Consider the following 15,742-nt stretch of genomic DNA (forward strand, 5'->3'; position numbering starts at 1 on the left):
TCTAAAGATTTTTATACCCATATTTCAAACAATGTTTTGCTATTGTATTTAGTTGTGTAGTTTTACATATATTATTTTTACCATTAGTTTTTGTTATTCATGAATATGAAAACATAACTTTTCTGTTGATCTGTTTTCAAAGATAGCACATTGTCATGTATTTTATCCTAATGGCCAGAATGTGATTCAGAGTCAAGTAAGCAGTAACTTGTGGCAAAACTTAGAAGTTGCCATGATAATATTAACTTTGGGAATCTTCTTTACAGTCTCTCTTCTTGTAAAGCAGAGGTCAGTGTGGTGCTCAGAATTCTAAGAACCCTTGTTTATTCTAGTCTTATTTGATTTCTGTTAGAAAAAAAAAAGCCTCCCAGACGTGTTTTATTGTTATATTATTTATGTTTCTATTTCCCTTTTAGTCTTTAATACTGTTACACTCTATAAAATTGTTTTCTAGTCACTATGCCATTCAATATTTGTTTTCTGCTATGTTGTAGCATATAATGCAAACCAAGAAAACTCTGCACTGGATCTCTGACCAATAAATGCTTTTTAATGATGATGGTGATAATGATAATAATTATGATAATAATGTCTTAACAGACAAGAAATCATTTCTCCAGTACTCGGGAAGAGATGGAAGAACTTAAGAAAAGGATGAAAGAAGCTCCCCAGACATGCAAACTTCCAGGACAGCCAACCATCGAAGGCTATCTCTATACACAAGAGAAATGTGTGTAGGAATACAGGGATCCCCACTGGGTTTCAGTAGACTGGCACCTACTTGCCACTCTCCAAACTCCAGGCACCCATATTGTTCACAGACCCCTGACAGCTACAACTCTTTGGAGAACAGTCTGGGAATAGTGGATTAAAAAAAAAGGAAGGAGAAGTTGGGGTGGAGGGGGAGGTTAAGGATTTGTCTTACAAAGGCTCTGGGATGATAAGATTTGAGCTTTTTCTCTGTGATTCAAAATGGGGATTGTTAACTGCTTAATCCTTCTGATGGCTCTGATGAGTGGGGGGAGTGGTGGGGAAAGGGGGGAGAAAAATAATATTTATTACACCTGCTATGTGCCAGGCAGGCATGGTGCTAATTTAAATACACTATTTCATTTGATCATTAAACCACACTTATCATACCCATTTTATTTGAGGTCACTGAGGCTTAGAGAGATCAATAGTTAAAAGTCATCCAACTGTCAAGCAGCAGGCCTAGGAGTAAACTCCATTCTGTTAAATGCCAAAACCTATGGGCCTATTATTAACTCTATACCTCTACTGCCTTAGGAGCACATGGTTATTCTCAGCACGTGAAACAACCACCATTGTGATTTCAATGGGATAACAGTTGTTCAATGCTGACCAAGGAAAATCAGTTAACTTATCCATTCACTGAATATTGCAGAAGATTCAAGCCTTCCTACCTCCTAAACAACATTATGAAAACCTGCATGTGCTATTTGATTTTCCTTATGAACTATGACCCAGTGTTCCCAAAGCCTGTGGTTTCAGCCCTGCCCATAATGACTGTACCTGCTAAGTAGGAAGAAGAAACTACTTTGATGTTACCAGTAGCAAAAACTACTGCGATTCACAAAACATGCATTTAAGCATTGATATTATCATGCTTTTCCTCTCTGACAAATTAACATTTGGTGGTTTTCAAAGATCTGCTCTTCCACTTTTCAGATGTATCTCTTTAACTCTATATTGCAGGATTTCTCAGTCTCAGCGCTATTGATATTTTGGCCTGGGTGATTCTTTGTTTTATGTGTGTGGGGTGGATCATATACATATTAGGGTGTTTAGCAGCATCTATGCCCTGTCCTCACTTTATTTTAATAGCATTGCCTAAGTAATATAACCTAAAATGTCTCCAGGCAATGCCAGATGTCCCTTGGGAGGCAAAATTTCCCTTGGGTGAGAACTGCTATATTATAAAAGAGGTGGAAATAATGAGTTTGCAATCTTGGCTCTAATATCAACTAGCCCCAGTTTTCTAATTTGTCAAATGGATATGACATTACTATTCAGTTGAGTGTTTATTGAGCATCTTTTTTTTTTTCCCAGTCAATATGCAATGCATTGGGGCATTTTAAAAACTGAATCAATCTTGATTTTTGCCTTCGAGAAGTTCATAGTCTGAGGAAGAAGACAGACAACTATATCAAGAATTATAAGGAAATGTGCTAAGCATTGCATTTGGGGCATATATCTAAGGGCTTCACTGAAGAAGTAATGTTTGAATTTGAATTCAAATTATGAGTGGGAGTTTGATAAGCAAAAAAAGAGGAGAAGAAATTTCCAGGTATATCACAATGCATGTTACTCAGGCACAGAAGTATGTGAGGATGTAGTTTATTTGCAGGGCCTTGGTTTGCCAAGCATAACCCTGGTTTACACCTGTAATCCTGATGTAATTATTAATGGTGACTCATTCAGTCTTACATATATCTTGAAAATTTGGACTAAAAATAGATGACCACCTCTTTGTTTGATAACTGAAAATAGTTCAATGAGACAGGACCATAGACGCTGGCAAAACACAAAGTAGGAAAGGTAAATATGATCACATTATGAAAGATTTTGTGGGCCAACGTGAGTTTAGAGATGTTGGGAAAGCCATGCATGATTTGTAATAAGAGAAATTATATAAATAGAGATATGGAATTTAAGAATACTACTTTAGCTAAAGAGTAGAGAATGGACTAGAAAGGAGTGATCAGAGATGGAGGAAATCAGAGAGAAGACCAGTGACATGGTTAATTGGAGAAATAGTGAATTTTTGTTTTGTCTGAAATAATTCATAAAACATTAGAAGTAATTCAGCAATATGGTCCTGAACTAATTCAGTTCTAAAAGGGATGGAGAGGATGAAGCAGCTGAAGGAGAGGCATGTAGGGAATAGAACGGACAGAACCCAATCACCAATCAAATGGGACAGGTTACAGGGAAACAGGAGTAGAATTTTACAGATGTTTCCAACTCATACAGTAATAGGATGAGTAGTAGAAACATTCATAGGGGAAATGGCAAGGAGAGAGATTTGGAGTAAGCTAGAGCCGACATGGAAAGCAATTGATGAGCTTTAGGATCTCCATATGTTCTGTGGGTTGATGACACTGCAGGGCTGGAGTTCAGGGGAATATTAGGGCTGGATCTGAAGTCCTATGACTATGAAGAGCAGACTGTAGACCTTTTCCATCTTAGGAGTGTATTGACCATACAGCTGAAAAATATATTCTGTCCGCTCACTTTTGCCTATCGTTGTAGGGGCTTTGGGAATATCCTGGGTGAAATATTACTGCCAGTATGAGAAAGAGACCAAAACGCTCACCATGACACCTATGGAACAGAAGCCAGGTGCTAAGCAGGTCAGTTCTTTTGTGTGCCATATTTTTTGAAATGCATCTGTGACTGCATCTCAGAAATGAGTATATCTTAACTTAGTGCTAAAGAATCAAGTCCATCACTGTCATGTGAAGTTATGACTCTGTATGTTCTTCTTGGCCTAAGTTTGCACTGGGCCAAGTACTACTCAGTTGAGTGAAATATATCTATTATGTCAAGCCTTCTGAAAGTGCCTGTACTCTTTCAGATCATTTATTAAATTATTACAAGTGCCTGTCACATTTTACAAGAAAATTTGCAAGAATATGGATAAATTGGAGGAGGGTAGTATATATTACTTGCTTTTAAGAAGTTTATACTGTAGGATTCCTTTAAATAGCAAGTGTTTAAAATATCATTTTCCAAAATTGCTTTTTTGATAAGTATGTCTGTTTCCTAAAGTTGGAATAACCTATACCCCATATTCTGTGTAATGTTCAGATATATTTAAGCAGTTGATGCCTCTTCTTTTGTCCTTCAAACCTTCTTCTATTCCCTAAAATGTCAAGATGAGTTTAACACACTGAGAAGATATTTACTTACCTAGAAGAACATAATAATATATATTACATACTATACTATACTGTACTATGTACTATGTTATACTATACTATATATATGACCTCAAAGCAAAAAATNGTTTATTATGATAAAAGCTGATAGACAAACTTTTCATACTCTAAAAGTAGTTTAATGTGTCCTTTAAACTGCCTCTCAGACTGGGTGTTAATGCATGGATTTTTAAGGATTTCTGTTCTTTACAAATTGTTTACAAAATGAAATAAGGTTCATGTATTAATGCTGAACCTTGGTGGTAGAAGTAGACCAATTGAGATAGGCAGAAATTTGGAGAAAATAATGGGCCAATTTTCCTCCATTGCTGGTGGTTTCCATGGAAGATCTCTCTTGTGATACTTGTCCACAGAAAATTAGAGAGAGAACTGAGATTGGTGGCAGGCTCTTGAAAACTGCTTTCTGCGTCTTTAATCAAAAATGCTTTGGATGTGTATTGGAGATGGAAAGCACCTCTAATGAAGTGTACTAAATGGGGTGTCCAGAACAGTCATCCAATGCTTCTATGTGGGACAGTTACTCATTCATGATTCTAAAACTCTCCTTCATTTCCAGTCTGCTAATTGCTAAGTTACCTTTCTTTCTATTTTTTTTGTTTTAATGTTTTATTTTTCATTTTTTAAATAGTTTATTGTCAAGTTGGTTTCCATATAACACCCAGTGCTCATCCCCACAAGTGCCCTCCTCCATGCCCAAGGTACCTTTCAGTATGGTTTCAGTAAATTCATCTGGTGCACTATCACAGAGTTTGTTCCATCTGTGTCAGAACGTAGCTGATGTATCTTACTGGCTAGACTTATAAGAAGCATTGTCCTGTGGTCTCTTTCTTTTCTTTTTCTACACACATTGCTTTCCAGATCCCAAACTTTAAAGTTACTCTCTTATGCAGTAAGCTCATTTAGGCCCTTTCTTCCTGCTCAGGCACCTACTACAAAGCTCAAGACAGAAGCAGTAGATGCCACTTTCATATCCTCCTAGCAGATGAGTGAAAGCTCTCATTTTAGTTCTTTCTCCCTCTTCCCTTTTCATTAGGTGGCTGCTTGCAAAACTGCAATAGTGTTAGCCTAAGCAGTTTTAACATGGGATTCCTTAGGGAGTGGAAAGAGGAACTGGGTTCTCTATTTAGAAGGAAGGGGAGGTAACGTAGTAACTTGAATTTCCATAAAATGAAGTTGGAAATTATTTCTTCTTGTCAGTTCTGTCAGTTCCTATTACTGGTTTGTGTTATAGAAAGGTAAATCATACAAGTAAGTGAAACTATAATAACACCAGATAATCCACTGTTTATTGAATGTCTACTGTGTGCCAGTCACTGAGCTAGACACTTTTTGCCATGTGCTTCATTTACCTTCCCAGAAGCCCTGTGAGGTTTTATTAGTTCAATTTGAAGATGGAAGAAGTAACCTTCTTTCTGAGAATGGTATTTAGCAGTGTTCCCTGCTAGTTCAGCCTATCACCTTCCACCTGTGTTGTTCTGCTCACTTTATAGATCATCTTCCTAAAGGCTATTTTAGAAGATCTCCATCATTTCCCTGCCAGGCAGTTATGGTAACAGGAAAGAATACTGTATATTGAGTTTCAATATCCGAGTTTAAATCCGAGCTCTGTGGCTCAGTAGCTTTTTGACCCCAAGTAAATTATGTAATGTTGCTTAATATCATTTTTCTCATCACAAAAATGACAAGAGTAATGCTGTAGTTTATAAAAATTTCTTGAGCTAGAGATATTAAGATAAATAAAATGCCCATCCCCTTGAGTTCTCATTCAATTGGGAAAATCAGGCATGAAAACAGGAAGCTTTAATATAATGCAGAAAACACATAGTGAGCAGTGTATGGGATTGGGAAGAATTTTGGAGGAAATGAAAGCTGAACTGCAGTTTGTAGAACAATTAAGAGTTTAGCCAGGCAAAGAATATAGATAAAGTAATTTCAGGTGAAGGAAACATTATTTGCTGTTATGGAGCCGTGAAAGATTATGACATCTGTGTGAAATGAGAGTACCTCTGCATGGATGGGGCATAAAACAGATTCAGGTGGCTAGCGGTAAACCTGAAGTGGTAGGCAAGACATAGGCCAAGGAGCCGTTATGCTTCTGAACCTGAAGGAGTTGAGTTTAAAGAGGGAGGATAAGTATATGACGCTGTTAATCACTGTCTTCTTGAAAGGCTAATAATGCTTGATACCTTCAGTATTGGGGTAAGGAAGGCAGATTGACAGATGAATTTAGAGTTGAGTTTTTATAGTGTGGGAGCAGCAAAAAGATAGACCTGAAGGGGGGTTGAGTGTGCCAGTGAGAAAGAATTCTTTTTTGATCAGCTAGATCAACTCTGTGGGCCAGTTTGGAGGGCATAGTACCTAAACACAGACCTGGCACTTGGGAAGTTTTTCTCAATTGGTGGGAGCAAGGTGGTTAGTTAACATTATCCCCACATTATAGATTGTGGAGTTAAGATTTGGAGACAGAAATGATTTGCCCTGGGTTGCAAGCTACTAAATGGCATAACTGGGATGAGCTTCCTTTATTGCTATTTCCACTATACCTATACCAGTGACTTTAGCTAAGTCATTTTAACCCCTGTGAGTTTCAGCTCTTTCTAAGCATTGTTGTGAAGAAAATTGGTTTAAAGACACCTAGCGTAATATGTGGCACATAGTCGGTAACCAATAAATGTTACTTCTCTTTCTTATACTACATTGTCTCTGTTGAGATAACAAGGAAACCGAACAATATGGGATTGGGGGATTTTAATCTGTTAACAGAGTGGATTTCAGTGGCCTAAAAGTGTCCATAAAAGTAAGGGGGGGCTACACTATTCTTCATGTATGAAATATCAAATGCCACTTTGAGAAATAAAACATATTTGCTTACTCCCTGGCTTATCTTTGGAGACATTTCCTTTGTGATTCCTGTCTTCCTGAAGAGACCTGAGGTGGGGAATGAAAATGTTTGTCTCCTCTCTATCTGCCAATTTAACGGAAGGAGGGTTTCATAAAGCCGCTTCCTACCTAATTCGGTGCACTTAATGCATTTGGTCAGCCCAATTCTCCAATACTCCCCTTAAATTACATGTAATGAGCTTCCTATTTAATCTTCCATGCTTGGAAAAGAATAGTGATATACTCTGAGCATTTTCTCCTGGTCTCAGCCATTAATTATTAGAGCAGGAAGAAACCATCTGCCGCCTTTCTGCAACTACTGTTCTTAGTAAGATTACCATTGCTCCTGCTGCCCTGACAGATGCCTTCCAAGTGACACTAAGGATAATGAAGGAGGCAGAAGAGGACTCTGTACATTTTTTTTCAAATTGGCTGTTAATCCTTCTTTTATAGCAGGGGCCCTTGGACTTAACGCTGAAGTACTGCGTGAGGAGGAAGACAGAGTCTATCGACAAAAGGTTCTGTTTTGATATAGAAACTAATGAAAGGTAAGCTGTGATAGTATGAATTGGCAATGTCCCCATGTGACAGATATGGAGCCTNTTGATGAAAGAGAAAATCTGTTCATCACATCATTGTCTTGGCCCAGAGCTCTTTGTCTCTGTGGAAGCTTCAATCAGTTTCACCTGACCTGATCTAGGCAGAACAAGTCACTCCTAGGATTTAACTTGCTATCAGATATTCAAAGGTCAACATTTGGTGATGCTTCAAGGACAGAATAACAAAGCTCTTTATTTATTTATTTATTTATTTATTTAGTAGTTTCAAGATTTTATTTAAATTCCAGTTAGTTAACATATAGTATAATATTAGTTTCAGGAGTAGAATTTAGTGATTCATCACTTATATACAACACCTAGTGCTTAACATAACAAGTACCCTCCTTAATACCCATCACCCAATTAACCCATCACCCCCTGCCTGCCTCCCCTCCAGCAACCCTTAGCTTGTTCTCTATAGTTAAGATTCAGTTTTATGGTTTGCCTCTCTCTTTTTTCCCCCTCCCATATGTTCATTTGTTTTGTTTCATATTCAACATATGAGTGAAATCATGTGGTATTTGTCTTTCAATGACTGACTTATTTTGCTTAGCATAATACAGTCTAGCTCCATTCATATTGTTGCAATTGGCAAGATTTCATGATTTTTGATGGCTGAGTAATATTGCATTATATATATAAATATATAATGTATATATACACACACACACATTCACACACATTTGCATACACACACAAACACACACACACACGCACCACAACTTCTTTATCCATTCATCATTCAGCAGACATTTAGGCTCTTTTCATACTTTGGCTTTTGTAGATAATGCTGGTGTAAACATTGGGATGCATGTATCCCGTTGAATCTGTATTTTTGTATCCTTTGGGTAAATACCTAGTAGTGCAATTTCTGGGTCATAAAATAGCTCTCTTTTTAACTTTTTAAAGAACCTTCATGCTTTTTTTCCAGAGTGGCTGCACCAGTTTGCATTCCCACCAACAGTGTAATAGGGTTCCCATTTCTCCATATCCTTGTCAAAACTTGTTTCCCATGTTGTTAATTTTAGTCATTACAGTGGGTATGAGGTGTTATCTCATTGTACTTTTGACTAGTATTTCCCTGATGATGAGTGATGTTGAGCATCTTTTCATGTGTCTGTTAGTCATCTGGATGTCTTCTTTGGAAAAGTGTCTATTCATGTCTTCTGCCCATTTTTTAACAGGAGCACATGTTTTTTGGGTATTGAGTTTGATAAGTTCTTTATAGATTTTGGATACTAATCCTTTATCAGATATGTCATTTGCAAATGTCTTCTCCCATTAGCAAAACTCATTCTTTTATCTCCTAATATAACATACAGGAACAAATGAATTGGAACAGATTTTTAAGGGGAGATGGAAGAGATGGAGGATGGTAGTGGTATTGAAGAGTCTTTTCTCCATACTTGGTGTAAACATAATACAGACTTTCCCTACTTTGCAGATATTTATATAAACTGGAAATAGTTTGATTATCAACCTTCTCATTTCAGTAAGGCTTTCAAATGTTGTTGCATTTGTTTTTCTCCATTACCCTCCTTTCATTTTCTGAACTTCACTAGTTTTATCAGAGAGGAATTTAATCTTGAAATTTTAAAATGAGAGCATTTGAAGTTATTTTGGAGAAAAGCATGTTATATAGTTGGGAGGTGGATACAAAATTCTGTGAATAAATGTTTCTGTATGTTATTTCAGTCTATTATTTCTACGTATTTGTTACTGCATAATAGAATAGAATTTAACAAAACGGTCAGATTCCTATAAGGGGGCTTGAAATTTCAATTACAGTGTCATATGAACAAAATTATCAGTGACTGGAATCATAAAGATTAGATGCATAAAGATGCATAAAGATTAGATTAGAGATGAGGGCTCTTTTTTCCAATGTGGAAAAAAGTAGAAAGTCCTTTTCCACATTTGAAATTTCTGTTTGTTAATCTATATGATTTCTTTCTTAAAAATGGATGGTCCTGACCAAAGATGGTTGTGATAGTAGATATTCTTACTGGTAACCATAAGGCTGTCACTCATTTTGTTCCAACAGCATCAGTCCTAGTTGGAAGGGGGAACTATACTATTTACTGTGGAATATGACTATTGGCTGTTTCTTCTCTTTCATGAACTTTTAGTGTCTCTGGCTCTGCCTCATCAAGGTGCTTAAAAGAAATTAAAATTTTTTGTGCCTAGTTTCATTCTGATTCCCCTTTCATCTTGAATTTGTAAGCTACTTGCAAATAATATTCTCATATACCCAAAGCAGTTCCAGACAGTTTGGCCCTGAGATTAGGGGCTGGGACCAGTTTATCTTCATATATCTTGTATCTAGTGCTATGCATGGCTCATGATAGGTACCACATTTGGTGTTTTTTTAATTTTTAATGTTTATTTTTGAGAGAGAGACAGAGCATGAGTGGCAGAGGGACAGAGAGAGGAGATATAGAATCCAAAGCAGGGTCCAGGTTTTGAGCTGTCAGCACAGAGCCTGACATGGGGCTCAAACCCACCTCCAAGCCCACGCTCTGAACCATTGCACTGTACTGGACATATGCTGTATGTGCCTTTTTGTTCCAGATTGAGTGACTGGGACCTTGCGAAGGGCAAGGGATTTGTCTAATTTGTCTAAGGTCATAAAGATAGTCAATGAAAGAGCCTGGGCTAGAAGTTAATGTTCTTTCTACTTTGTCATCTTGTTCTTATCATTATTCTTTGAATTTGACTTTCTGTAGCACCTGAGAATCTTCAAATGCTTCTTCAATAGTCACTTATTTATTGTTTCAGCTTTTCTTTATGGTTAAGAGAAGACTTGCATTGGCGTTTTGATTTCCCAGATAGAGAAGTGAGTTCCAGAATGAGTTTAATATCATAGTTGATTGACACTGTCTTCTTTTAAGTCTGTTCCCAATTCACGTGTTTTCCTTCTTTCTGCCTTCAGTATTCAGCTGGGCTGCTATCTTTCCAAAACTATGTCTAAACTTTCTCGCCCCATGTGATATATTCAAAAGGTTGGTTATTTGTTAGAGAAAGGTAAACTTGGAAGAATCCAGTGCCTAAAGCCAAGTCCTGCTTTTCAGTTGATTTGGCTTAAAGAAGATTTGGAGACTTTCCTTTTTAAAAAGTACTTTAATGGGATAAAAGATGGAAGGTATAATAGGAAGCCTATGATATAAAAACTGGAAAGGACCTTCCAGTTCATCTTGCCCAACACCCTTATGGATAAAGAAACTGAGGCCTATAGAACCCCACTTACTTGTCCAGGCTCTCTGAGCTCTCTTGACATTATTCTTATCATTTTGTGACTCTGAGAGTCTTAAGGAATCTAAAGTCTAGAAGGAATAAGATGAACCAGTTTCTCATAATGGTGCAGATACACAGATAATGTGAAGAACCTTTATGTCTGCAATAATATGGTCAATCTGCAAGTCCCAGTTTAGTCATGAAGGTCTAAAAAGGCCATACAGATTGTATCAACTTGGAATATCTCTGGTTATAAGTAGCCTATCAGTAAATAAATAAATGGATTCAAGGACATCTTCCATGGAGAAGAGGACTTGTAGCATAGTGCTTAAGAAAGAACATGTCAGAAAGAAAGGAGAGAAGAGGAGAGGGAGGAGAAGGGAGGGGAGGGTGGAGGGGAGAAAAAAGAAAGGTAAAAGAAGGAAAAGAAAAAGAAAGAAAAAGAAAAACAAAGCAAAGAAAGACTGCTGGACCAGAATTCCTAAAGTCAAATCCTGGCTCTATACTTACCCACTGTGTGAATGTAGGGAACAGCTCTGTGCTTCAGCTTCCCTTTCTGTAAAGTAGGGATTATGAGAATATCACCTGGTACCTAGTGTGCATTCAATAACTATTAGTTATTATTAGTCATAAGATTGCTTAAGTCAGCAAAAAGGCCTCCTCCCTGTGCTGAGCCAGTGTGCATGTTGTTGAATTATTTCCAACTGGAAATACTCCTCGGACATCATAGGTGGTGACAGTAGCAAAGACATCTTTTGAATATGCCCATGCTGAACATACTTAATCCTAATGCGCAGAAAAAACTGCTGGCTTCCAAGAGAGAAAGGCAGAGAGAGCCACAGTTAGAATCAAGTGCAATGGAGTCAATTTAAGTATGTATAATGGTGAGGTGTCTTGGCATCAGCCTCTATTTCCTTGCCTGACCCTGGCATGAGGCTGCCAAGATACCACCTTCCACAGGGTTCCAAAAGTTACTGTTTTCTAAATGTTCCATTGTTGTTGTTGTTGTTGTTGTTGTTTTTTTGAGTAAAGGAGATTTTGAAAAATTGGAATTTTGTATGTGCTTGCTCAGTGTGACACTTTCCAGGGCTGATAGGGACCCTAGATCATAAGACTCCATTCTTTCAGGTGAGTTTTCTGCTTTTAACTTGTCATGTTTTTCCTATAGGCCAGGAACTATAACTTTACAAGCCCTTTCAGAAGCTAACAGAAGGCTATGGATGGAGGCCATGGATGGAAAAGAACCTGTAAGTTACTTCAGGACACTGGAGAAACATCAGCAGCATAGTCCAATGTATGAGTATCCTTGGTGGTACTAATGGGTCTAGGACAATTAAAGAGTCAGATCTTCAGACTCAAAATTTTAGAGTTAGGAGGAATTGTTGAGTCAACATTTCTTGTTTAAAAAGTAAGGCAATTTGAGTTCCAGAGAGGATGAGGGACTTCTCTAGGATTACTCTCAGAAAAGGGATGAAAGCTGGGCCTAGATAGAATCCAGGTTTCTCAGCTTCTTGCTTCAGTTTTAGATTAGGCAGCTGTGCCTACAAGACCTTCTTAAGAAAGAAAATTAAGCCTTTTTTCAGCTTATAAAATTAATTATGTGTTCATATAGAAAGGTGGAAAATAATTTTCATAACTGTGAATAAGCATTTATTAAGATTTTATTCACAGTTGTTTTGCTGCCCCCATTTTACATTCCAAAGTCAGCTTACTCTCTAAGGGTACAGCTGGTGGAGAAGATGGTGCTACCATCCTGTATCCCAAGATGTACCACTCCATTTAGAACATTGTTACACAGGAAGACAAGTAATACCTTAAAACGTTTAGTGTTTGTCTTAGAAAGACCAACATGAAGAGTCAGAAATTCCTGAAGATCATTATTTCTCTTCAGTATCTTCCAAGTAAGTTTCTTCTAGTGGTGTATGAAATATTAGCTTCCTTGTGTTGGATTTACAAAAGCCTGAATTTGGATCCGATTTGTGCCATCAGTGGTGGTGTGATGTTGAGCAGAGTATTCTATTTCTCTGAGACTCAGTGTTCTTCTCTTTAATATAAAGAGTTGAATCATGTCCATTTTATCTACCTCACAGAGTTGCTTTCAAAAATTATGAAGAATGAGTGTGAAGCTACTGAGATTCCATAGTATTTGTATACAGTCTAATATCTTTAGTTTGTTCAAGGCAAAATGTGCTAAGAGGGGAAATACACTCCAAGGGTTTTTTTCTGTTTCTCCTCGGTGCCCTGGAAACTAAAGGGAAGTACACAGATCTCAGAATGCACTGATAGCAACCAAGAGGGTAGCAAAGAGAGAAGTGGTGTTGTGAGGATTGTCATGCAGAAAGTAGACCATGACTTGTTGCTCCTTCCTCCTTCCTAGAAGACTGGAGCTTAACTATTGCATGCCTTTGATATTTCTCTAGGAAGATAGTAGCAGGCTCTGTGAAACATTTTATTCTTGATTCCTTATTTGGAACTTGTTCTCCCTTTAGGTTTTAAAGATCTAAGGATGTGGATGGCTTCTTGTGGAGAATGATGCTAGAACATGAGTCCACTAAACGTGGATCCTTTTTAATAACTTGATTATGCTAGACTTTTCACAAATAACTTGTGTATAAAAGTGGCAGCAAGGGCTGCCCAGAACAAAAATCTCTCATTGAAATATCCATGGGTACATACACATAAGCAGAAAGTTTTCTTTTTAAAAAGAGAGATTGTTAAAGAGGACTCTAACAGACACCACATAGAAGGTTTATTTCCTGCAGTTTCACATTGTTATTAAAAGTATCAAAGAAGATTAGGACTTTAAGGAACATCTACTCCAACCCAAATCATTTTAGAGATAAAGAATTTTGAAGTATAGAGAATGAAAAGGACGTGCCCAAGATTTTATAATGAGTTAGAAGTGGAGCCAGGCTAGACTTCAAGAGTCAAGGATCTCCTGTTTGGCCTCTCACATAGTTATCATGATGTGTACTTCACGATGACTCAGAGAAATCTTGGTCAATGCATGGATCTCTTTCAGACAGACATTTGCTTTTCTACAGAGAAATACCCATTAATTAGCCTTTAGGGTAGGAGATTGGTATTGGAAACATTTAAACTTTACCATTAATACCCACTACCCAGATGCCCATAAGAAGACTATTTCTCTTATGTTCTCTTGCTCTGTCAGAAAAATTCTCCAAGTTTTACATAAGTAAATCTCTAAGATAGGTAGGCTACAACTTCAGCTGCCGTGAGCTACTTGGAGTCTAATGTAGTCTTCAGATTTGTTAATTCACTTGTTTTCTAAGGACCTAGGCAGAGATGATTCTGTTTAGCCCACTTTTCCATTAAAACCTTAGATTCATTAATGGTTTTGATGGGCTCACTGGGGATAGAGAGTTAGTATTATTTGCTGTGCTTACCTGTAGTGATTCACAATAGCCATGGCTCTTTCTTTCTCTTTTTTTGTAGATCTACCACAGCCCCATAACAAAACAGGAAGAAAGTGAGTCAAATTTATGATCTATTGACATTACAAACTGCCAGTTTTTCCTATCATCAACGATATGTAATAGTGATTTGAGTGTGTTTATGGATGAAACTGTATGGAGTAGAATTCAGATCTTTTTTTTTAAATATGTCTACCTNAAGGAAGTCACTTTATCTTGGCTTATGGTGTGGGCAATGTTAATATAGAGAAGAACATTATCTCTTCCTTGTTCTAAACACATGATATAAATTATGTGCATTTCTCCTAACATTTCACGTTTGATGTTGCTCATGCCTAAAACAACATAATGTAAAGGGATAACTAAAAGCATTTTGTGTTATAAAAGTAAAAATTCCATGTTTTAGCTATTGTTAAGAGATACGATGGACTACTACATGGCAATGAGAAAGAATGAAATCTGGCCATGTGTAGCAACATGGATGGACCTTGAGGGTGTTATGCTGAGCGAAATAAGTCAGGCANTAGAGATGAAAAGTCATACCCCTTATTCTCTCACTGCAGTCTCCTAACATGATCAATAAATATTTGGTAGGTAAAGCTTGTTATACTGGTATCTAACTCTGTTTTCCTTTATTTGAAACAGTGGAGCTGAACGAAGTAGGGTTCAAGTTTGTTAGAAAGTGCATCAATGTCATTGAGACCAAAGGTAAGATATGAACCAGAGTATTGGCAGTGTTTGAATATGGTAATTCTGAATTTATCCTGGGTCAATTTCTTGAAAATAGCAATGATGTAACTTATTGGTCAGGACTCATTTTAGGAATGAAGACTATGTACCTTGAACACTAGACACAAATTTGTAAAATTCCAAACCAGTGGTATCCAAGCATATTGGGATAATTTGTGGTTCCCTGCTTTTAAAGAGAAAGAGCTTATTTAATCAAATAGTACAGAGTTCTAAGTTATACAAGAGATCTGCTGTATAGCATAAAGCTATAGTTAATAATACTGTATTGCAGACTTAAATGTGCTGAGATGGTAGATCTTGTATTAAGAGTTCTTATTGTAAAAAAATATTAAAGAATAAAGAGGGCAGCAGGAAACTTTTAGAAGTGATAGATATGTTTATGTGTAGATTGTGGTAATCGTTTTATTTATCTCCAAACTCACCAAGTTATATGTATTAAATATGTACAGCTTCTTGTATTTCAAAAACAAGGCAAAGAGCTTCAAATGGCTTTTAAAGTATTCTGAACTACTACTGGGCACTCCTCAAGTAGTGTTATGATGGTTGTATCACAAATAAGTCAGAGTTCAATTTCTGCCACAATACATATTGGTTTAAAAATTGCTGGCTAAATGGGTGATGGGCATTAAGGAGGGCACTTGTTGGGATGAGCACTGGGTATTATATGTAAGTGATGAATCACTGAGTTCTACTCCTGAAACCAATACTATACTCTATATTAACTAACATGAATTTCAATAAATAAATAAAAGCAAAAACAAAAAAAATTGATGGGGTACAAAGCTTAACTCAGACAAATGTGGAATCAGTGTTTTTCCAGGTTTGTGATACTCTCTAGTTTCTCTCTGAGAATATTTAGAATGTGGGCATGTAGTATGTAAGC

General features: G+C 37.0%; 1 protein-coding gene across 1 annotated transcript in view; it reads left to right on the forward strand.

The window, feature by feature from the left end:
• The window catches only part of OPHN1 (oligophrenin 1), a 404,963-nt gene that overhangs the window by 172,926 nt on the left and 216,295 nt on the right, over positions 1-15,742 (forward strand). The window contains 6 exon segments of the mRNA XM_077769252.1: positions 601-730; positions 3,274-3,374; positions 7,296-7,390; positions 11,844-11,922; positions 14,132-14,165; positions 14,755-14,817. Of these exon segments, the coding sequence (XP_077625378.1) occupies positions 601-730; positions 3,274-3,374; positions 7,296-7,390; positions 11,844-11,922; positions 14,132-14,165; positions 14,755-14,817 (502 nt within the window).

Source organism: Crocuta crocuta, unplaced genomic scaffold (assembly GCF_008692635.1).
Source record: "Crocuta crocuta isolate KB4526 unplaced genomic scaffold, BGI_CrCroc_1.0 scaffold1012, whole genome shotgun sequence".
NCBI classification, from domain to species: Eukaryota; Metazoa; Chordata; class Mammalia; order Carnivora; family Hyaenidae; genus Crocuta; species Crocuta crocuta.